This window comes from Coccinella septempunctata, chromosome 3, assembly GCF_907165205.1.
Source record: "Coccinella septempunctata chromosome 3, icCocSept1.1, whole genome shotgun sequence".
In the NCBI taxonomy this organism is placed as follows: Eukaryota; Metazoa; Arthropoda; class Insecta; order Coleoptera; family Coccinellidae; genus Coccinella; species Coccinella septempunctata.
In genome coordinates, this window is record NC_058191.1 from 23,510,836 (window position 1) to 23,534,115 (window position 23,280).

General features: G+C 34.4%; 1 protein-coding gene across 1 annotated transcript in view; it reads right to left on the reverse strand.

The window, feature by feature from the left end:
* Positions 1-23,280, reverse strand: part of LOC123310142 (neuronal acetylcholine receptor subunit alpha-5-like) — a 91,958-nt gene that overhangs the window by 8,055 nt on the left and 60,623 nt on the right. The window contains exon 7 of the mRNA XM_044893543.1: positions 22,456-22,625. Within this exon, the coding sequence (XP_044749478.1) occupies positions 22,456-22,625 (170 nt within the window). The remainder of the gene's footprint in view (positions 1-22,455; positions 22,626-23,280) is intronic.

Below are 23,280 nucleotides of genomic sequence, written 5' to 3' on the forward strand. Positions count from 1 at the left end.
TGTAGATAGCATCGCTAGTGCCGTAAGTCTTTCTTCATTCATCGAACTTCTTAAAAAGGTCTTAATTCTCTTCAATGTTGAAAAACTTCTTTCTGCTTCAGCTGTCGTCATCGGAATTGTCACAAGTATTTGGAGAAGGGAAAAAGTGGCAGAAAATATCAGTTCTAGGTTATTCTCAATTATAAATTTCAACAAACTGAAAGCACCGCTGAGATTTCTGAAATCAGGTCTTCTGTAAATAATCTCTAATTCGGTTTTCAACCTCATTTTATCAAAAAATGGATATGCATCCACTGTTGCATCTAAATGCTGCATTGGAAAACGGTTTTCATACTGTTCAAATTTGTCAGCACAAAAAAGTAATGCCGCATTCAAATGCTTCGTAAATGAAAATCTTTCTTTTACTTGCATTATGATAGTATCACATACCTCTTTTGCAGCCACAGTTTTGGTAATATATGTATTTTCATTTAAACGGCGTTTTTTAGTTTGTATGGTAAGTTCGGGAATTTCACTCTCCACTGTATTTAACGTGTCTCTTTCTTTTTGAATACATTCTTCGAAGCAAGTTATGGCAGAGTGAATCTGTGAAGGGTCTGTCCCGGTTTTTTGTAGTTGCTGATATAAAATATCAGAATGTGGCAACAGCCTATGGAATACTGTTAACCAAAACACGAATTTAGAATCTTGCAACATCCGACAAATAGCAGTGGCTTGATTGATTGTCACAGTTTGTCTAGCAGTGGATGCTATCTTTTCCATGCATTCAATCAAGTTCTCGCGGTGCTCAAAAACGGTACTAACACTTCTGCTTTTGAAATTCCATCTAGTAGCAGAAGCGCGAGGAACTCTTTGTCCAACAATTTCGTCTAAAACTGCTACCCGTTGAGGAGAATGAGAAAAAAAATTTGTAATATCACTTAAATTTGAGAAAAATACACGTACCTCTTGATTCTGGCTTGTAGCCTGGGATAAAATTAAGTTTAATTGGTGAGCGTAACAGTGAACATAGTAAGCGTATTTGTAGTCATTTTTAATGATAGTTTGTACACCTGAATGACATCCACTCATTACACTAGCACCATCGTAACTTTGTGAAATAAGTTTTTCTGGTTTGTGTATTACCTGTTTCACAACAGTTTTGATACATTCTGCTAGGCTGGCAGCATCATGATCAGTAGGATTAGTAAAACCCCAAAAACGTTCTACAGGTGTCCCATCTGGTAAAAGGTATCTGAATACTACAACCATTTGTAAAAAATTTGCTACATCTGTAGTCTCATCTGCCACAACAGAAACATACTCTGCTTTTAATATTTCTTCCTTTATATTTTCTTGAGCCACCTTCAACATACAGTCTAATAATTCGTTTTGAATCGTTTTTGAGGTCCCTTTGAATACGTTAGATTTTTCGAAATGATCTTTCAGTGCTACATCCAATTCGGTACTGAAATTTATCAAACCCTTAAAAACTCCTGGATTCGAAGAATCGTCTTTTTCATTGTGTCCTCGAAGAGCCAGTACATATCGATTCTTTCGCACTTGTTCATTTTGTTGTTGGATATTACGTCTATATGCACTGTCCAACTGTTGACGTATATCCACTTTTCCTAGCAATTTCATTTCTAACTGTGCATTAATGTGTGCTTGGGTATTTTCGTGTTTCTTAATTTTTTGTGCCAAATGACCCAGGTCTGCTATTCCAGTATTCGTCCACGCTGGTTCGACAAGACTGCGACCAAATAACAAGCAAGGAAAGCAGAATAAACGATTCGTTGTGCTACATCCACATATCCAATCATTCTTGTCGTATATTTCCATTTTAAATTTCCGATTAAAGTCTCTGGATTTACACTTGGTAGTTTGGGTTAGATTAATTTCAGGTTTTGGCCTACCATTTTTTTAACTTGGAGTTTTTCTTCATAACTCAATGAATTAAAATTTTGTTTTAAATATTCTACAGTAAATTTTGTTGCATCCATAATGCAAACAATGAACGTATAATTCCTACTTCACCTAATGGATTACGTCGCGCGTCGTTTACGGATAAATAGTCCGAACGTGATCTCCCTGATTTCACCGTTTGGGCACAGCGAAGTTGTGCTCCTGCTTCAGTTAAATCGGCGTACATCCCCCTCCGCCCGCTCATAAAAATTGTCAAGCAATTCGTCGTAAACCCCTCCTATTCGTTCGCACGTGCGACCGACGTATGTGGACGCCGTGGACGGCAAGAGTAGAGGAAAGCACTGCTAAGTCTTCTTCGCTGGATCATGTTCGTATAATTCATAAATAGATACTAGGTACAAAATAATATTGTAACTTAAGAACGGTAATTTATTGGTTAGTTAAGAGAGGAAATTTGATTTTACGTTACTTTGTTTGGGGGTTCACGTGCTCATGTGCTCTCATGGCAGAGCCGCCACTGACGTAAATTGTTGTATACTTAAAGCATCCCTTGCATGAACGGGCAAATGATGATCTTTATAGGTCTTCTCAATTGCTACTCTTTCAATATATTCAGAAATGCAGAGGTTTTATTGATTTCCATTTGGGAACCGAGTGACTGTCAAATTGTTGTTTAGAAAGTCAAAGTGTTTTGTTCATTCATTAATCAATTTGTATATTGTGTCATGAAGAGACCATATCATAAGGAAATCATGAAAAAAGCACCAAGAAACTATACTGACATATACAGGTACAGCATATGTCTGTAAGGTTTTTTTTAAGTGTGGTTCTGAAAATTCTTTAAATAATACCTACATATGTAAGTAACTGGAATATGTATGCTATGATGGTAGGTTGAATATTGGTTCATATTAATTTCTGATATATGTATATTTTACAAATTCAACTAAGTTCATTAATTCAGAACAACCTATTGTACAGAAACAACACCTTCGACGTATAGCAGATCACCATATACTTTAGTGTCCTAGTTAAAGCTTCATTTACTGCCCACTATTTCAATTTTTGTAAATTGTTATGAATTGCAAATAAACATATAGCACATCCAACAGCGTTTTTCGTTGATATCAATTGATTCCAAACAATGTTTAGATGAATACTAACATCCTGATCACAAAGCAAAACGATACTTTTGTTTTGTCGCTCAGGATGTTTGTTTTCTGATAGAAACAAAGTCAATATTGGAATGCAATACGAGAAATAGAATTCGAATTTCGCGCCCCTCAATTAAAAAACAGAAAAAAAAAGTTTTCCTGTATTGACAATGCGTTTTTAGCGCCATCTCATTGTCACGCGTGTTTTCACTGGCCAAAATGTAGTCGGTTTTTAGTACTAGCGATATGAGGGCGTTTCCTATCTTTCTACTCTATAATCTTTGGCTATTACCTTTTGAAATCTGCAAATGACAACTAAACGTCATATTTTTCAATAAATTTTTTAAGGAAAACAAACCTGCGAACAGGGGCATTTTCTTTCATTTTCAAGCAGCTTTTCAGCATAGACCATTTTGCCCATACAGTATTAGGGCTGAATCTAGCTGATAGTTGATTCAAGTAGACCAACAAAACATCTTCAGTTACCCCAATCACACTATTTTTGTTTTGCCACTTTTTGAAGTCGTCGTATTCTCGCTCGTACCTTGAAGCTGATTTTGCAGGTAATAAACTTGAAGCTACACTGCTGGCTGCCTCAATAATTTCTTTTGGTACATTCATTTTCGCTTTCGCCAAAACAAATGTAAAGAAAAATAAACAGACATGTTCATGGCAACGCTTACAACATTTGCGACAAATTATTGAGATTTTTTTGGAATTTATCTAACCTTTTTACAAATGAGAAACAAATAAAATATAAAACAATACACGCTAGGTAACGGGTTATACTGGCTCAAGGAGGTAACTCCTTGCCAGTCCTCCATTTGCCAGTAAAAACCCTCTTACCTTGCTAGTAATGTTATATACTACAGACATTCCGTACATGTCTAGTGTGTGTCTATAGCCGCGCACCTGTCCTTCCTTGCTTCCTTCTTATTTTCTTATTCATGCATAGATTACAGAGAATTGGTAAAACTCAAAGTTTGAATTTTTTCAAGTTTTCTCTCACAGTATCCACACTTCACAAGATATTCAACTGAAATTTGATATGAATACTATAATTGAATCGGTCAGTTGAAGTTGAAGAAGAGTACTAGTCCAAATAAACTTGCCATTGTCATCTGAGATGGCCAAAATATTCATATTTTATAGCTCTATCGATTCCATACGATGAATTTTTTAGAACGTACATTTTCTGAACCATTTATCCACGGATACGAATAGCGTATGTGAATCGTAGTCGTACAACCCCCTATATTAGTTAAAAAAAGGGTTTTCAGAATCTCCATCGAATATCTATCATCAATTTTGCGGTTCGCTGGATAACTTTTAGCGGAATCCCCGCGTCGTGTCGTCACGTTAGGCTAATGGTCGTAAGTTCCTTAAATAGATAAGGGCCCAGAAAACAAATCCCCTTCGATGTAGCTCCCCCACGTTGTACGCGGCCGAAGGAACGCATACGCTGCCTGTCATTCGTCTCGTCTATCGGACCAATTGAGCGGAATCCGTTATTGTTGCGAAACGGCGCTATCTCCTCGATGCTGAAAGCGTTCCCTTGCTCCGGATGAAAGGGCCGGATTCGCCGGGAAATCTACACACGATTATTTCCTCGGGAAGTGTTCACTCGCAGTGACGTGCATTTAACCGCCCTATTTCGAGCGAGGAAATATGCGCTTGTTAAGTCGGGCTACTTATTTTGAACTTTCCTTGATATTGAGGAGAACAATACAAAAAAAATTGAACCTTGTTCAGGGAGGCCTCTTACTTTTCAAGCACCCCTGGTATCTCAGTTATCTTTGAACTTATCGAAGAAATAAACATTTTTTACGTAGATTCCAATGATTTAGTTAGTTTTTTCCCAACATTTATAGTTATGAAGCATATGTTTTTTAAATAGAACAACCTTATGTTATTTTCTATACAGGGTGATTCATAACTATTGGGACATAGGCTAAGGGCAGATTGTTTGGGCCAAAATATGGCGATAGGACCAAATATACCTCAATAAAATATTGCTGTGGAAAAAGATAGGGGGCGTTAAAGTTGATTTTTTTTTCGTTTTCTGCTAATAATTTCACTGTATATTTTTTCATCTGTTTTTAAGAAAAACACAATTGAACAGTTCAAAGCATCGGAATGGGATTTGAAGTAACGATTTATTTATTTTATTTATTTATTTCGACGATAAAGTATAATTAAAAACAATGTAACATAAAAAGAATAAACTTAGATTAAATGTTCTACGTGGGGCCTCCTCCGACTTCTATGCCTTTTCTAATTCTTTTAATAAAGGACTTTCGAACTTCGAAGAAAATATTATTCTGCCCCCTTATAAAAAATTCAACTTTATCGCCCTCTATTTTTTTCCACAGCAATAATTTATTGAGGTATATTTGGTCCTATCGCCATATTTTGGTCCAAACAATCTGCCCTTAGCCTATGTCCCAATAGTTATGAATTCGCCCTGTATTCATTAGGCATGAAGTGGGCGCTCCGAAAATATACAGTGTGTCTGTGCATGACCTATTAGCGATAGGGCATTAAATATACCTAATTTTATCGACAGAAACACCCACAATGGGGGGGTTTACCCACCTAGTTTTGGAATAGCCGCCATTTTAAATTAATTTTTTTTATTTTAGTTGACCCTTTCAAATATTATCGATTTCTTTGGACATGAAAGCCCTACACATGTGAAAAAAATGTTTTTTAAAAAATTAAATACTACCACCTTTTATCAAAGTGAAACAATATAAAAACATTCAACTTAAAAATGTCATGAAAAAAATCTTAAAAAAAATTTTGGTCGAAAAATTTACTGAATTTTTTTGTAAATCCGCAATAGCACAAAAACAAGCACATTGAAGTATAATATTTTATTATACTTCAATGTATATAGGTACAAAACGACACCTAGATCATTTTTGTGAGTTACATAATTTGAGAGTTGTTAGTTTTATCATTAAAAAATTATCAAAAGTACAGTACTGAGTTTTTATTTTATTTTATCAATTTTCGTAAGGATCATGTTCAAACAGCAATAACTCTCAAGTTATGTAACTAACAGAAATGATGTTGGTGCCGTTTGTAGCTAATATCCTTGCGTGTTAGTTCATTGAAAAAAAAATTATACTTCAATGAGCTAGTTTTTGTACTATTGAGGATTTACTAAAAAATTCAGTAAATTTATTGACAAAAATTTTCGAAAAATTTTTTTTTATGACATTTTTAAGTTAAATGTTTTCATATGGTTCCAATTTAATAAAACTGTTATTATGATTTTCCTTCAAAAATTGTTTTCGTGGGATATATTTCCGAAAAAAATTTTTCGATACAGTCGATACTTTTTTCGGAATAAATAAAAACTTACAAGCAGTATACGGAGGTCTATGAAGCAGAGAGTTGATGCATGTATTTTAGCGGGAGGTAGTCACTAATACGATGAAATGGAATGAACAGTGATCAGAACTACTTGTAAGTTTTTATTTATTCCGAGAAAAGTATCGAAATTTCGCAAGAGACTTTTTTTCTCCAGAATCGAATGGGAAACTATAAAAGAATATTATTTTTTGAAAATCTTTCCCACGAAAACAAGATTTGAAGGAAAGTCATGAAGGGTTGTTATTTTCAACATCTAACATCTAATAATAAAGTTATGAAATCTAAAAAAATTGTGTCAGTAACATCTATTTAGTGCTTCATATTATGTACCTACAGTTTTATGACTCAGTGTTTTTTAGAACCCGTAAAGAAAATTAAAAACTGTCAACTCTTCATCGCCTTCCAAAGGCTGTATCTTAGAGGGGAGGACGATTTCGAAAAAAAATTATAGGAACTACCCCCGCCTATTTTCATCGAGGAATCGTCTCTCTAAGTCCTTCGCATTTGTTTACAGACACCCTTTATACAGGTATGTATAGCAATATCCTATGTTCGGCGTATGTTCCTCTCTATTATTATGAACATGCCTCATAAATCACAAGTAATTAATGAATATCATAATCCTCAAGGAAAGGCAATATTTATGCATGGATAGTAGATAAAAAATTTTTTCATGTTTTTGTCACCAGAATTCGCTATCAACTTAGTTGTGTTCAAATGGCATGCTCAATATCACATATCAAATTTTAATGTGACTTCACTGATATTCTGAAGTTTTCCAGAGTTACTTAATCTTATTCTCTATCCGGGATGATCAGAAATATGGATAATAGCTACTTGTCTTTTAACTACATATTATTAGGTAAAGCAATCTGATCTGTACGTTTTCATTCTGATTTTGATGAAAATATTGTACAGAGTAGTCACAAAAACAAGCTGCATTTCCGGCATTTCTATTCGATTTTTCATCAAAAACTTCCCTATTTCAAATTGACATTTTTTTTTACAAATTATGATTCTACTCCTAAATACATATGAATGATGTCCTAGCAACTATATCCATTTTCGAGATACAATCTCTTCAAGAAATAGCAAGTTTGTTAGGTATATAACCTAATTGGAAATAGAAAATATAAGTTATTCCGATGCGAAGTTCATTTCCATTCCATCCAATTGTGTTCAATGTTTACTGAAGTTGTAAACGTTGTTGACAGACTATGATCTCTAGCCACTAAGTTGACTTGAACTTTCGACTTTAGTTCATTTTGGGGAAGGATAAAAAATATGGCATACTTACCTATCCAACTCGCCTTATTTTTAGGGGTATGCAAATGCAATGTATGCATACAACGCGTAAGAAATGCGATTGAGGTTTGTTTTGGACTATAAATAACATTTTTTTGTCAAAATCATATGGTGAAAACGTTCACGAGGAAAGCACTTTTTCGTCTTTTTGATGAAAGTTACACCGGAGGCGTTTTCGTAAGGCCCTAGGCCCTAGCATGGCAAAATCTGATGCCGAGGTCATTCAGACATTCCGTACATGTCTTTGGTTATTACCGGAATCAGCTATAGACTTCGTTTTTTCTAATGGACTTCAGAAAATTTCAGTTTTTTAGAATTATTTGAGCTTATTTTCTATTCAAAATGATCAATCGATTTTGATCCTTCAATCAAGAGTTGATTTCCCGATCAAGCTTTGTGAAGCCCTTTTTTTGTCAAAGATCCTTTAGAACACCGTTATGTGATTTTGGCCGATAACGCTGAAATAATAATGTGAATAGCGTGTCGTTTTACCGAAATTCACTACTAATAGTCTGATACAAGAAACATAATTAATATGTTAAATTTGGCCGAACCTGCCAGACTTAGGCCTCTGTGTCAATTGGGCAGAATTAGAAATAACCAACCGAAAAAAGGCTAGATGAGCTTAGTTCGAACATCTCTTGATACGGTCCTGGGTATGCATAACGTCGGTGATGTCTTTCTAGTATAGAAACCAGCGAACAATCCAGCATGATATACCCAATTTATTCACGGGGTGTGCAGTACATTATTCTGTTTTGATTGACTCGGGAGGGAGGGTGCACTGATATATCTTCGTATCGTTTGCTGATCATCATTCATCCTTTAACTACTGCCAATTCTTGCGCTAGTCGAGGGGCTTGGCCATTGTTGGTTGCCACCCTCGCATAAGGAGTAACATAATATCGATTAAAACATAAAGAAAAACTTTTAACAACTACTCTTTTCTCGGAAACAATATCAATATGAATCATACAAGTACTAAATTTTGTCCCAGTGTTCGTATCAGTAGTTCACAACTAACAGCATCTACAGGGGAGTCATATTAGGATTTTTATTTACTAACGTTCAGTTGCAGGAAAGTCCATTAAGATTTGATGCCCCATCAGAATTTAAAACTGTCATTTTGAAGTAAAAATGGAGGATTAACATTTCGAGAGTATTAAATTTTAATAGTTGGGGAGCCGACGATGCTATATCGGGATTTACTCGAGCGTCGTGGAGACCTAGTGGATATTGAAGATTAGATGGTAGAAAGAAAAAAAGGTTCTATGATGTATGCACTTTCAGCGGTGGGGAAAGCGTCTGCAGGGTCTCAAAGATGTAAAAAAAAATCGTCAGGTGTACATCAGCGTGTCCGATTAAGATACTGTATATGCTCCACGTGTCTCTGATAATGAATTCATGCTTATCTGTCAGTTTGTGCGGTGGCACTGGCCGTACGGAAGAGTTGAAAATAATTTTAAAAAAAATTCCAGCGTGTCAGATTTTTGGAGGATATGTTAATTGGACCCAAAGGAAGCCACTTTTCAAGGGACTGACAATTTGGACGTGACGCAAGGTCACAGCGGTCCTTTGAAAATGTAAAAAAAAATCGTTACTTGTACATACTCGAGCGTGTCAGATTTTCATACAGATGGTCAATCTGAGTGTTGTAGACGTGTTGACCCATTAATCTGACACTAATCAGGGGTTTTCTTAATCTGACACTTTGAAGATGATGAAAATCCCTTTTTTTCGAATATTTCACTCCCTGTACCTCTAATCGTTTTTGTATTCATTATGAAAGTTGTAGATATTAAAATTCTACACAACTTTTGTCTGAAGGAATTTTACATACTCTTAACCATTCTCGAGTTAGAGGGCGATAAGGACGAGAAGCTTAGCCACACATGCGAAAGGGCAAGGTCAATGTAGAATCCCAGTCTAATCTACATTAATCCAATTGTCAAAATATCAATGTATTTCTATGATTACAATTTCGAAATTAGTCACGAAAATTTTAGAGTTGTCTGTGACTGAACCTTAGAATGTACTATTTTCCAACGAGTGAATTTTCGTTTCAGCATGTATCGCTTAACACCTCGCATTAATCGACATATATCTCAAAAACGTTTGAACGTAGAAAAAATTGCTTGGGACAAAATTTATTGAAAATTTCATACTCTACAACTTTTATAACGAAGGCGGAAAAGATTTGAAGCTCAGGGAGGGAGATAATTCAAAAAACTGATTTTTGTGACCTTTATAGCCAATTTTTATTGTTTCGTCTTGCTAAAACTGTCAGATTATATTTTTTTTGTTATTCTTGAATCATTAGCTTCAAAATAAGAAAAAACGCCACCGCGCTCGAGAATGTGACGTTTTTTTTTGCAACTTTGGCGCTCTCCCACACATTTTCGACACGCTTTAATTGTCAGATTAAGAGAATATATACTTTTCAACATGTTATTAACCACATATATCTTAATTTGTCATGCTCGAGTATGTACAATGATCGTTTTTTTTTACTATTCTGACAGGCTGTCCTAGACAATTCCCCCTATATACAGGTCTAATTTTTGGTAGAGGTACTCTACAGGGTCCAAGGTTTGTCCCCTTATATTAATCTGACACGCTCGAGTAAATCCCGAATTTCCCTCTTCGGCTCCCCAACTATAACCAGTGGTGCAACCAGAATGATATTATGGGTTGGGCACACATAGCTTGACGAAAGTTACACCGGAAGCGTTTGCATGTGTAAGGTCCTAGCATAGCAAAATCTGATGCCGAGGGCATTTAGACATTCCGTACATGTATTTGGCACCCAGAGCTTCGCTTGTCCCTCATTCAATAAAAATGCCCGATATTTTGCTGGCCTTATTTGAAAATATTTATAGGCAGTAGGTGAATTTGTTGAAACATGTGGGTATGTTACGACTGAATATACAGATTACACGACTCTACAAAAAAATTTTCGTTCTTTGTCCTGAAGTTTATACTATTATTTTCCGGTTAATTATGCACAAAAACGAAAAGAAAATACCTTATTCGGTATAAACTTTGGTTTTATGATAGTTATAGTATTAATACTCACTCTTCATTTTTTTAATAATTTTTAATAATTCCAAATGACCGCGCGATGAGAGTGGGGTGTTTACGTTTACCTACAAGGTGCCGCTAGAGGGCACTCGAGTCATAAACAACGATCAGGTGTTGTTTACAAGCCCAGACAATCTTCAAATGTCGCCAAGAAAGTGTAAATACGATGCTGATGCATTTTGTTTTATATGTGGTCAATTTATTATAATTCGTGACGTGAAATACGAATTAAAGACATCTCAGGTTCCCTCTGAATCCTATGAAGCATATTTTGACTTTCTAGTTTGAAATCAAGACAAGCCATGGGCTCCACATGTTGCTTGTAGTTATTGTAAATGACATCGTTGAATCAGTCTCCCAAACACAGAAGCAAACTTTTTCATGCCTTATATTTTTTTTTCGTCTAATTAGGATCTAAACTATCGAAATTTTATGCTTTGCAGTCAAAGTCAAATTTGGTGTTGACCCGTGTTATAGATATGTAATCTGTGCAATAGTCAGAAAATAGGGAGAAGGGCTAGTTCGCTGCTATAGACACACGACACACAATGACCAATGGTATAGCGCTATTCGATCTGGGTGCCAAATACATGTACGGAATGCTTTTAGACATTCTGAGAATCTGTAAAAGTTAAAGTAGGAATTTTTTCAAGTTTTTCTCTCACAGTATCCACACTACCAAGATATTTTATACTTGGCATAAATTTCATAATTGAATCGGTCGGTTGAAGAATAGTACAATTCCAAAATTGCCGTTGTCATCTGAGATGCCCAAAATATTCATATTTTATAGCTCTATCGATTCAGAGAGAGAACGTCTTATGAAGACGAACGTATAATCAACGAATGAATGATAGTTCACACCATGTGACATGCCAATTTCGATAGCAAATCTACAGGGTGATATTTTCACTGTCTCCTGTTTTCCCCCAGAACTTTTTTTTGGTGTGCCACTGTTAATTTGAAAAAATGGAAAAAGAAGCTTTGTTGTTGTACTGAACTTTATGGTCTCTTGTAGTTTTGTCGTATCTGCTACCGATTTCGAGAAAAAATTTTTGAACGATTCTCTCGAAATCTCAGAAAAATCCAAATTGTCATAAAGTTCAGTTCGTAATACCTCAATCTATGCATGGTTCGTAGTTGGGGAGCCGAAGAGGGAAATTCGGGATTTACTCGAGCGTGTCAGATTAATATTAATATAAGGACATACCTTGGATCCTGTAGAGTACCTCTACCAAAAATTAGACCCGTATATAGGGGAAAATTGTCTAGGACGGCCTATCAGAATAGTAAAAAAACGATCATTGTACATACTCGAGCGTGTCAGATTAAGATATATACGGTTAATTACATGTTGAAAAGTATATATTCTCTTAATCTGACAATTTAAGCGTGTCGAAAATGAGTGGGAGGGCGCCAAAGTTGCGAAAAAAACCTTACGTGTACATTCTCGAGCGCGGTGGGGTTTTTTCTTATTATGGAGTTAATGATTTAAGAATAACGGAAAAAATATAATCTGACAGTTTCAGCAAGCCGAAACAATAAAAATTGGCCATAAAAGTCACAAAAATCAGTTTTTTTGAATTATTTCCTCCCCTGGGCTTCAAATCTTTTTCGCATTCATTATAAAACTTGTAGAGCATAACATTCTCTACAAATTTTGTCCCATGCAATTTTTTCTGCGTTCAAACGTTTTTGAGATATATGGCGATTTATGCGAGGTGTTTAGCGATACATGCTGAAGCGAAAATTCACTCGTTGGAAAATAGTACATTCTGAGGTTCAGTCACAGACAACACTAAAATTTTCGTGACTTATTTCGAAATTGTCATCATAGAAATAAATTGTCATTTTGACAATTGCATGAATGTAGATTATACTGGGATTCTACATTGACCTTTGCCTTTTCGCATGTGTGGCTAAGCTTCTCGCCCTTATCCCCCTTTATTCAATTAAATTTTATTGAATTATCGCTCCTAACAAATTATTTTAAGTAATTAATCGAAAAATTTTGATAATTTTTTTACCAATTTTCAATCTCCAGAAAATGGGGAGGTTTTTAAAACTGTTTGCAAAAAATTTCATGATCATGATTGTTTATTCTGAGTAATGAAAATTATGTAGAAAAAAATTTTGATTTACATTTACTGAGGTTTTCAACTACTTAAAATAATTTTAATTGATCTAGAATTAATATGAGCCAAAATCGCTATCCTAAATCACAAACTGACCCAGTGATCGAAATAAAAAGGTTGGAAAATCGGCAATTTTAGGTATTTTCGTAAAATTCTAATTATTTTGGAAACAGTACATTTTCGTTTAACTAATTTTGGTGTCATTCGATAGTATTTGTTCTACCATATCGTGATGTGACGTTTGATTCTCTAGTTTTCGGACACCCTGTATGACCTACGTGTCTCTGATAAGAAATTTATGTTAATCTGACAGTTTGCGTGGTGGAGCTGACCGTACGGGAGAGTTGAAAATGGTAAAAAAAAAATTTCTAGCTCTTAAGATTTTTAGAGAATATGTTGATTGGACCGAAAGGAAGCTACTTTTCAAGGGATTCACAATTTGTACTTGTACTTGTACATAATCGAGCGTGTCAAATTTTCGTACAGATGGTTAATCTCGGTGTTGCAGACGTGTTGACCCATTAATCTGACACTAATCAGGGGGGTTTTCCTTATCTGGCAGTTTGAAGATGGTGATAACAAGGCATTTCTTAGAAATATCTCACTTCCAGTACCTCTAATCGTTTCTGTATTCATTATGAAAGTTGTAGATACTAAGATTCTATACCACTTTGGTCTGAATCAATTTTACATACTCTTCATCGTTTTCGAGTTATAGGATGATAAGTGATAAGGTCAATGTAGAAACCCAGTCAAATGTACATTCATCGCCATCTCGAAAACGTTCAAACGTAGAAAAAATTGCTTCGGACAAAATTTTTAGAAAATATTATGCCCTACAATTTTCATAATGAATGCGAAAACAATTTGAAGCTCAGGAGAGGAGATAATTCATAAAAAAATTATTTTTGTGATTTTTATGGACAATTTTTATTGTTTCGGATTGCTGAAACTGTCAGTTTATAAATTTTTCCTTATTCTTCAATTAAGCTTCAATATAAAAAAAACACCTCGCTGGAGAATGTGCACGTGACGTATTTTTTGCAAGTTTGGCGCCCTGCCACACCTCCTTTTTTAAGGGAATGTATACTTTTCAACATGTAATTAACCACATATATCTTAATCTGACACGCTCGAGTATGTACAATGATCATTTTTTTTACTATTCTGACAGGCTGTCCTAGACAATTCCCCCTATGGCTTATATATACAGGTCTTATTTTTGGTAGAGGTACTCTTCAGGGGCCAAGGTATCTCCCCTTATATTTTGACACTCTCGAGTAAAACCCGAATTTCCCTCTTGGGCTCCCCAACTATAAGGAGTTGTATGACAATAATTTTATATTGTATAACTACACGAAAAATGATGATATTGTGTCTTGGTCTGGAAATTTATAGTTCCCAATTCAGAGACAGAATTTAATTTCATGAAAATGGTGAATAAGTGAGATCTACTACGAGATATAAACAATTTTTGTTCTGTTCGGTTAGTTAATGTCATCTTACTGAGAGAGTCTCTTTGATGGATGATTTGAATTCGAGGCCTCATTCATTTTTCGAATTATATCAGCAAACGTCGCGTTAAATATCTCCTTTCAACTGACAATCATTAAAATTCGAGTGCTTTATGATTTCGATACAATGAAACCGGTCACGTGGAGTCTTTGAAGTCCAAAATTATCCGGTAGTTTAATGGCAGTCGCAAGTGCAACAATCTCAACCCTAGGGATGGAACAAAACGACAATTTGGTACGATCGAATGGTTACGAATGGGGTAATCATTAAATCATTTCGCTGAAGAAAGTCCCTTGTCTTTTATCCGGTCGAATCTACGGAGAAATTGCAGGAAAGGGAATCCCTCTGCACGAATATCTATAAATAAATATATTTTGAACGGAATAAATATCAGTACAGACAGAACAAATCACACATTCGTGTATTTGGAGAAAATACAGTAGGTACAGGATGGCCCGTTTAAAATTCCCTATCCCCTTATCTGAGAAATTGTAATAGCTACAAAAAATAGTTTCACATAAAAGTTGTTTATGCTCTTTCGAACTTTACTTTTTTGATAAAAAAAAGTAACCGTTTGTTAAATGGAACATCCTGTATATGACTAAATATTTGAATAGTACTTGAAAAGACATTTTCCAAATAATAGGTCAAAGAGGGGTCTACGATTTTTTGTTTTTGACTTATAAGCATTTATCTGCCAAAAAGTGTCCAACTTCAAAGGCCTGTAATATATATTCTATGGAACCTAGAGAGTCCTACGTAGTGTCAAAAAATTGTAATTTAGTCTTCTTCTTATTAAAACTTCTGAACTTTGAAATTTACCAACAAGTAATCCGTGTTGTCAACAATGGAAAACTGTAGTTTTTCTCATTTTTTTTAATGAAACAACCTATATATTAAAATATATAAAAAAATTGAGAAAAATTAAAATTTTCAAATGTTGGCAACACTGATTAATTTTTGGTAGTATTGAAAATTTGAAAGCTTCAGTAAGTAGAAGACTAAATTATAAGTTTTTCAAGACCACGTAGGACTCTCTAGGTTCAATAGAATATATTTTACAGGCTTTTGAAGTTGGACACTTTTTAACAGATAAATGCTCATAAAAATCACAGACCTCCTTCGACTCATATTTTTGTAAAAGTCTCTTCAAGCTCTATTTAAATATCTAATAATATATAGGGTGTTTCATTTAACAAAACATAACTTTTCGTCACCACCCTGTATCCTGTATATAATTGAATTTCTTTAAAAAATTTATCAAAAAAATAAAAGTTCGAAAGAGTATGAACAACTTTTATATAAATTTTTGTTTTTAGCCATTTTACTTTCACAGATAAGGGGATAGGGAATTTTAAACGGGCCAGCCTGTACCTATACACGTATACGTATATGTTACGGCTAAAGATAGGTGTGAACATAAACTTAAGATTAGCCGGCTAAACTTAGGTTTAGCTTCGGGTATTTGCTAATGTTAGTTTCTTCTATCTTTAGCCGGCTAAACTTAAGTGTAACTTAAGTGTAACCACATCCCATCGGCTAAAAATGTAGAAGGCTTGAGGGGCGTAAATTTTCGGCAATTAAAAGAATGTAAAGAAATAGTAATACGAGTATAATCAAACTATTAATGCAATGCATTTTTTGTATGAATTTCACATATCTATTTTAATAGCAGAAAAGCATTCTGTTAAGCAGTTGAGAAATTGGAGAATGAACATATATTTGTTTCAATTGTGTCTCAATGAATTCTCATTGACGAATCTAAAAATCTAAACGCTTGATGACAAAATTCTAGACATGCTATTTTGAGTGTGAGGAAAAACTGTAGAGTTAATTATTATTTTTCATCTTGATCTTGTTATTATTCATAATTTGAGGGGAATTGAATGAGCAGAAGGAGATAATGAAGACAAGAATGATGCCAAAATACCAAAGATTTTCTAGAAGAATATAAGTAGAAGTACCCAATCTTGTTTGTAATTAACCGGACTATTTGGCTCAAAGATTATAGAGTTAACTGTATAACCTTTGATTTGGCTGATAAGCTTTACGATTAATGCACTTGTATCCCTCGGGATGATTCATCAAGGGTGGCAACAGGCCATATTTTGGAACCCGTATATTCAATGACTCGGGAAGAAATTTTTAACAAAATCAGCTAGAGAAAGTGTTTTCAACTATGTTCATGTTCATAGTTTTTTTTTGTTTTTTTTTTTGTTTTTTTTTTGCGAAAGAATTGGTTGGAAAGAAATTGCAACATTAGAAACTATAGTTCCTATTTCGTAATTTTTCCATAAACCCAATTATTGAATGTTAGGGAAAATATACTTTTGTTTACGGAAAAAATTTTCTATGCCCAATATCTCATTTTCTTGTGGGTTCATATTATGGTTTTTCACAAATTAGGCTCGGTTTGAAGAGCATTAATCTCCTAAACAGATAAAAATAACTCGTTAAATGTTGAATTGAAAACCCATGGGCGTTATGTAATACAACCCCAATACATTCGATGCTCTTTTGCATATTTCAATTCTAAAAATTTAAACAAAAAAGTGGCCGTGTGCGTTCGTCCTCTCCCATCCGACCATTCTTGAGACATCATCTCTCCGCATGTCCATCGAATTCATTTTTAGCCGTTCCGTTTTGGGTAATGTGCACATTAGCCGGCTAAAGATGAAATGCCCTGACGCAGATGAATATTTTATCGAACTTTAGCCGATCCTCGAATATAAACCTAAGTTTAGCCGGCTAATCTTAAGTTTATGCTCACACCTATCTTTAGCCGTAACATATATACAACATCGAAGCAGATTTTGAATGTCTAGACGAAGCTCAATTTCTGGTCATGAAATATAACTAGAAAATTTTTAAGATCAAATTCACAACCATATCGCTTCAATCACTGATGTTACAACTCCTAAATTTTGAATACTAAGGAAGATGGGTTAAGTGATACCTCACTCAAAGGCATTTCTATCCTGACTTAAACATATTTAATTTTTATTCTACTAATCCATTTGTTTTTGAAATATTCACATTTAAGTTTTGTACATTACCGGTACTGGTCTTTCCGTAAAGTATGCTGTCAAAGATTATAGGGTAGAAATATGGGAAACGAAGAGACTAAATAAGTGATGTGAGCAACATCTGTGTGTCAAACGTGTTTTTAAAACGCTAAGACTGATTAAAATCTTAAGTTGAGAGCCATTTGTAGAAAAATATGAAATTTTGTAAGATTTCAGATGGCCATTCTGATCAAAGAGGTTTCGGATGTTTTGATTCTCGTACTGCTTTTTATTTATCTAGCTCCTTCTAGTTGTTGATTATTGAATTTTGTTGTCTAATTTTTTGGTGAAAACCCCAAGAAATATCTTTCGAAAATTATTGAAGGAAGAAGAACTGTGGATCAAATAATAAAATGGATTTTCCGAAATCAACTTTCCTACTAAGGAAAATGGAAACGTAAGTATTAAAACTCATAACATGTCACTCGGTTATTCATTTATTTTTATTTTCGGTACTTTTTTAAGACAATGACTTCAGCAAACACTACCGACTACAGTGACTATAACATGTGCACTGAACATTTTACTGCGAATCAATTGAGAACTGTTCATCCATGCACGTAAATTGTTGTATGCAGAAAGCATCCCTTGCCCTTGCATGAAGGGCCCATTGAGGGTAAATTATGATCTTTATAGGTCCATTCAATGATTCTCAATTGCTACTCCTTCAATATATTCAGAAATGCAGAGGTTTTATTGATTTCGATTTTCCTAAATCGAAATCAATCGATTCCTATCGAGTTACCGTTAAATGTGAGTACTATGTGTACTATGTGTGTGAGTACGTACTATGTGAGTGTTCTGCTCATTTATTGAACAATTTGTATATCGTGTCATAAAGTGACCATACCATGAAGAAATCATTAAAAAAGCATAAAGAAAGTATATGCCCCTGGCTAACATACATAGGTGTTGTGAGGATTTTTTTTTTCAATTTTGGTTCTGAAAATTCTATGAATGATAGGTAAAGACCTTAAATGTGTATGCTATGATGGTATATGTGTTCATATTACTTTCTGATATATGTATCTATATTGTACAAATTCAACTAAGTTTATTAATTCAAAACAACGTATATTGCACAGAAATAACACTTTTGACGTATAACAGATCACCATTATACTTTCGTGTCCTAGTCAAAGCTCCAATTCTTGTCCATAATTTCGAATTTCTGTGAATTTTTCATAAATTGCAAATAAAAACATAGCACATATCCAACAGCGTTTTTCATTGATATCAATTGATTCCAAACAATGTTCAGATGAGAATTAACATCCTGATCACAAAACAAAACTCTACTATTGTTTTGTCCATCAAGTTTTGAAATATTGACAGCGGGTTTCATAGAACTTTGATTGTCTGATCAACTATTTGACAGTCACTCGATTTCTAAAACGAAATCATTGAAACTTATTTATTTCTGAGGAAGTAGCAATTGAGAATAATAGAATGGACGTATGAACATCATAACTTGATGCGAGAATCATATTCTGAATGATCATGAGTGAATTATCGATTGAAAACAAATTGACGTCTATTCCCCAATCAAGCGTTGATTCCTCGATCAAGCTTTATGAAACCCGGGGTTAATGATTTATTCTGACGTTTCGATGATAATCGTTAACTGTCATACACGAGACATAAAAACAGAATAAATGAGTAAAAATTCGATCGATTTACATATATAGCATGAGGAAAACCCAGCAAGGGAAAAATCCTTTTGTTCAAAATTAAAATGTGTATATTTCGAAAACGAATGGATTAAATGAATAAAAGTAAATATGCTGAAGTTAACATAAAGAGACTTTTTCAATGAGGTATCACACCATATTCCACATTCAAAATATGTTTGAAACAGATTATACCTATATGATTTTCACGAAATGAGTTTTCAAACAACTACACGTGTTTCGCTATCACAATGACAGAATGAATGAATGAAGGTGAAACTAGTTTACCTTCATTCACTCTCCTGAAAATGCTATTGTGATAGCGATACACTTGTAGTGGTTTAAAAACTCATTGTGTAATTTTTGTGTATAATCTGTTTCAAGTTCACTTATAGATTTTGATCAAGTATCGGCCATTCAAAATTTGTTTTTGTTGTAAGTCTGAGGAATGCAGAAATATGCTTGTGAATTTGACCTAAAAAGTTGTCCCCCTCAAAAGAAAAATCGACATGTCTCAGCATTTTTTCAAAATAAGTTCATGTCGCCTGACATGTGAGTGGGGTTGGTTTCTTTCTCAAAAACCCAACCTATATGTTCTAAAATGACCAAGAAAAGTATTTGAACTAAAGAAATACCCAAATTCAGAACTAATCGATCATCGATCAGCATTCCTGAATTGTAAATTCGATTAAACCAAAAAAATCATTCAAAATATCTTTTAGTCAGACTCAGACTATTATATCAAATACAATTCCGCATCTCAAAATCTTACTGAATGGGCTGTTTCCAACAAAATTTTGACTTTCTACTGAGGCGCCTGTCAATAATTATTGAAGGGAGTATTCGGAATACTTCTCAATATGAAGATATAGTGGTATACAGGCTGATAACCTTTAGTATCGTTCCAAACAAACTATGATGAAATTGATGGTATCGGTCAAGGAACAAAATAATTTTCTTGTATTCCGATGGTAAGTTTGTAATTGCCAGTTTTAGTATTTTTCATGATTGTATATATTTGTCTGTTCACATTCTGACAATTATTTGTTTATTTTAATTTTTCCTTGTTTCCTGTTCATATATTATCAATGCAATTTTTTATATGTACCTATATCGTATTGTTATTTATGACTTTTCTCGATTTTAGCCTGAAGAAGGCTTCAATAAAGGAGCCGAAACGTTGCTGAAGGAATAGTATTCTTTGTTTCTGTTCCTTGACCGATACCATCAATTTCATCATGGTATACAGGCTGTTTTACGGTGGATTTATAGAGAGGAGGAAGTCATGGCTAAGAAATATAAGAGACTGGACTCACACGTTGATAAATGTATTGTAGTAAGTATACCAACAGTAAGTGTACCAATACTTCAATCAACCGAAGGTAACACTCTTCTACAACAAGATCTGGACAATATGCTATAATGACCGTCAACCTCAAATGAGAAAGGCACTTGGGAGGAGGAATCACAATTTTGTGCTGAAAATTTGCATGTTTGGGTTTTCGACCATGAACTTTTTGCCTAAATTTTCAGACCTCTATAGCTTCCGGTTACACAGGAAACAAACTACTACTTACATATTTCAAATGGCACACCATATCATTAGATAGATTATTCAATGGAAATTTCAGCAGTATGCCTATGGGCGCCCGCAGAATTTTTTGTCAGGGGGCAAAATGAAAATTATTTTCAACATTCATTTTTAGAATGTCAGCAACACGAGGTTATATAAAATAATGCGGTTACTCTTTTCGAAACAAATTTGAACAAAACAAGGTAGGTTTTCCATAAAACGAGATTTAGAAAATCATAAAATGTAAGAAATATGGGTAACCTATCACAATAAATATAGTAATTGCTAATAGATGAAGAAAAATCAACGAGAAATAACATAATTTGTTTTCATTCGAAAACAAATTAACATATACCATATGCAGGGAAATTCTCCTCAATTTTGGTTATCACTGCATATGAATGTTCAAACTGAATAATTATGAGTTTCATTCATGAATTTTTCAAATTCACCACGGAAACTACTCAAAATCAATCATCAAATATGGGGTTTTAAGATTTAAATTGCTTTGTTTCAAGTTTACGATTTGGCAACAGGGCCACTAGAAAATAAAAAGAACAATATCCGATCAGCTTGTTTATAAAATAACAGCTGTTTATTTACAGCCATCATAAGGCGCTAACTTACTGGCGAGCTTCAACAGAAACCGGCTATAAAAATCCCATAAAATTTTACGACCTTCCTCGTTCGTCGCAGACTTCATAGACAGCCATCTTTGTCTACCTCATCAAGATAATGTATGTGTTGTTCTTTATCATCAACACATATTTCAGTTGACGTTGCCAATTTGTGCAATTGACACAAAATGCTTTAAATTTTAAATACCTACCCATTTTTATTTTTCATTTTTAAGTACTTAAAATAATTATTTCTGGAAACGGTTGAAATGGTTATTTCAAAATGTAACGTTTCAAAGATATTTCATAAAAAATACATCATTTTTGTCAGGAGGAGTATTCCCTATTACTATATTAGTATGTTTCTAATTATCATTTTTCATCATGAACTCTCGGAACAGATCTTGACAAAGAATTGTTACTGTATACGTTTCTGAAATAATGAAAATGGTGAAGTTTACTCGATGAAATTTGTTATGAGAATCGATAAGCGTCCAACAACGATTCTCCCAGCTCTTTAGAAAACACCGAAGATTAGACTCTAATCTTTGGAAAACACATTTTCATGAATATCTCATTGAACCTTACAAAATTGAATGTGAGTTTCCAGCCAGCGAAGGTGATTCATGAACTGTAGCGTAGATCTTAAAAATCCTGAATTTATGGGAGGGAATTTCTTCGGTCATAGAACGAGCATTAAGCCGGATTGTTCGCGTATCTATCCAGGATGGGTACGGGATCCGGAAGTAGAGATGGGGAATCGGAATGAATTATGGCACATGCGTATATACGTAAATCAGATACGCGTCAACATTCCCCATTGTATGGGACGTAGTTCCACAATGTTGGAGCGAAGGGACACGCCAGATATTGCCAATTATCAATGAGTTATCGTCGCCGTTCGTTGCACAAAGATAATCGAATCCCCGAATTACAGAAACAACTCTTTTTCCCAATGCGATGTTCCCATACTATCCGTCATTTTGATCGTAAACATATCCAAGAGAGCTTCTTTCACCCCGAATTTTGTGTGTTATGTGATATTCGAGTTTACCTGATTAATGTAGCTCGTAAGTCCCAGCCATTTTCCTAGACTTCCTGTCAATGGTTTCTTGATGACCCATGGTAAGGGACTGCTGTGCTTTGTTCTGGATAACCAAATGACAACAACTGATCCAATCATGGTACAGGACACGACGTAGAGGCAGTTGCTATAGAAAAGTACTGAAAAAACAAATCCATTACTCGAGAGGATACAACGTTACGAGGTTTCGTGTTTCCATTTGAGACATCATCAAAAATAGAAAATTATGTGTACTTTTCGGTAATTCTTTTCTGCAATATACTTCAATCCTAATGGGGAATACTCCTCAATTTGGGTTATCACAGCATATGCAAGTTTAAACTGAATAATTATGAGTTTCATTCATGAATTTTTCAAACGCACCGCGGAAACTATTCAAAATCATTCTTCAATTATGAGGTTTTAAAATTTAAATCGCTTCGTTTCTAGTTTACAATTTGGCAACAGCGCCTACTAGAGAATAAAAAGAACAATGGCTTGTTCATGGAATAACAGCTGTTGATTTACAGCCATCATAAGGCTCGTACTCACTGGCGAGCAACCAGCCATAAAAATCCCATAAAATTTTACGACCTTCCTCGTTCGTCGCAAACTTCATAGACAGTCATCATTGTCTATCTCATCAGAATAGTGTATGCATATTTCAGTCGATGTTGCCAAATTGTGCAATAGAAACGAAACGCTTTAAATTTTAAATACCCTTTTTTATTTTTAATTTTTAAGTACCTAAAATAATTTTTTTGGGAAACGGTCGAAATGGTTATTTCGAAATGTGACGTTTCAAAGATATTCCAT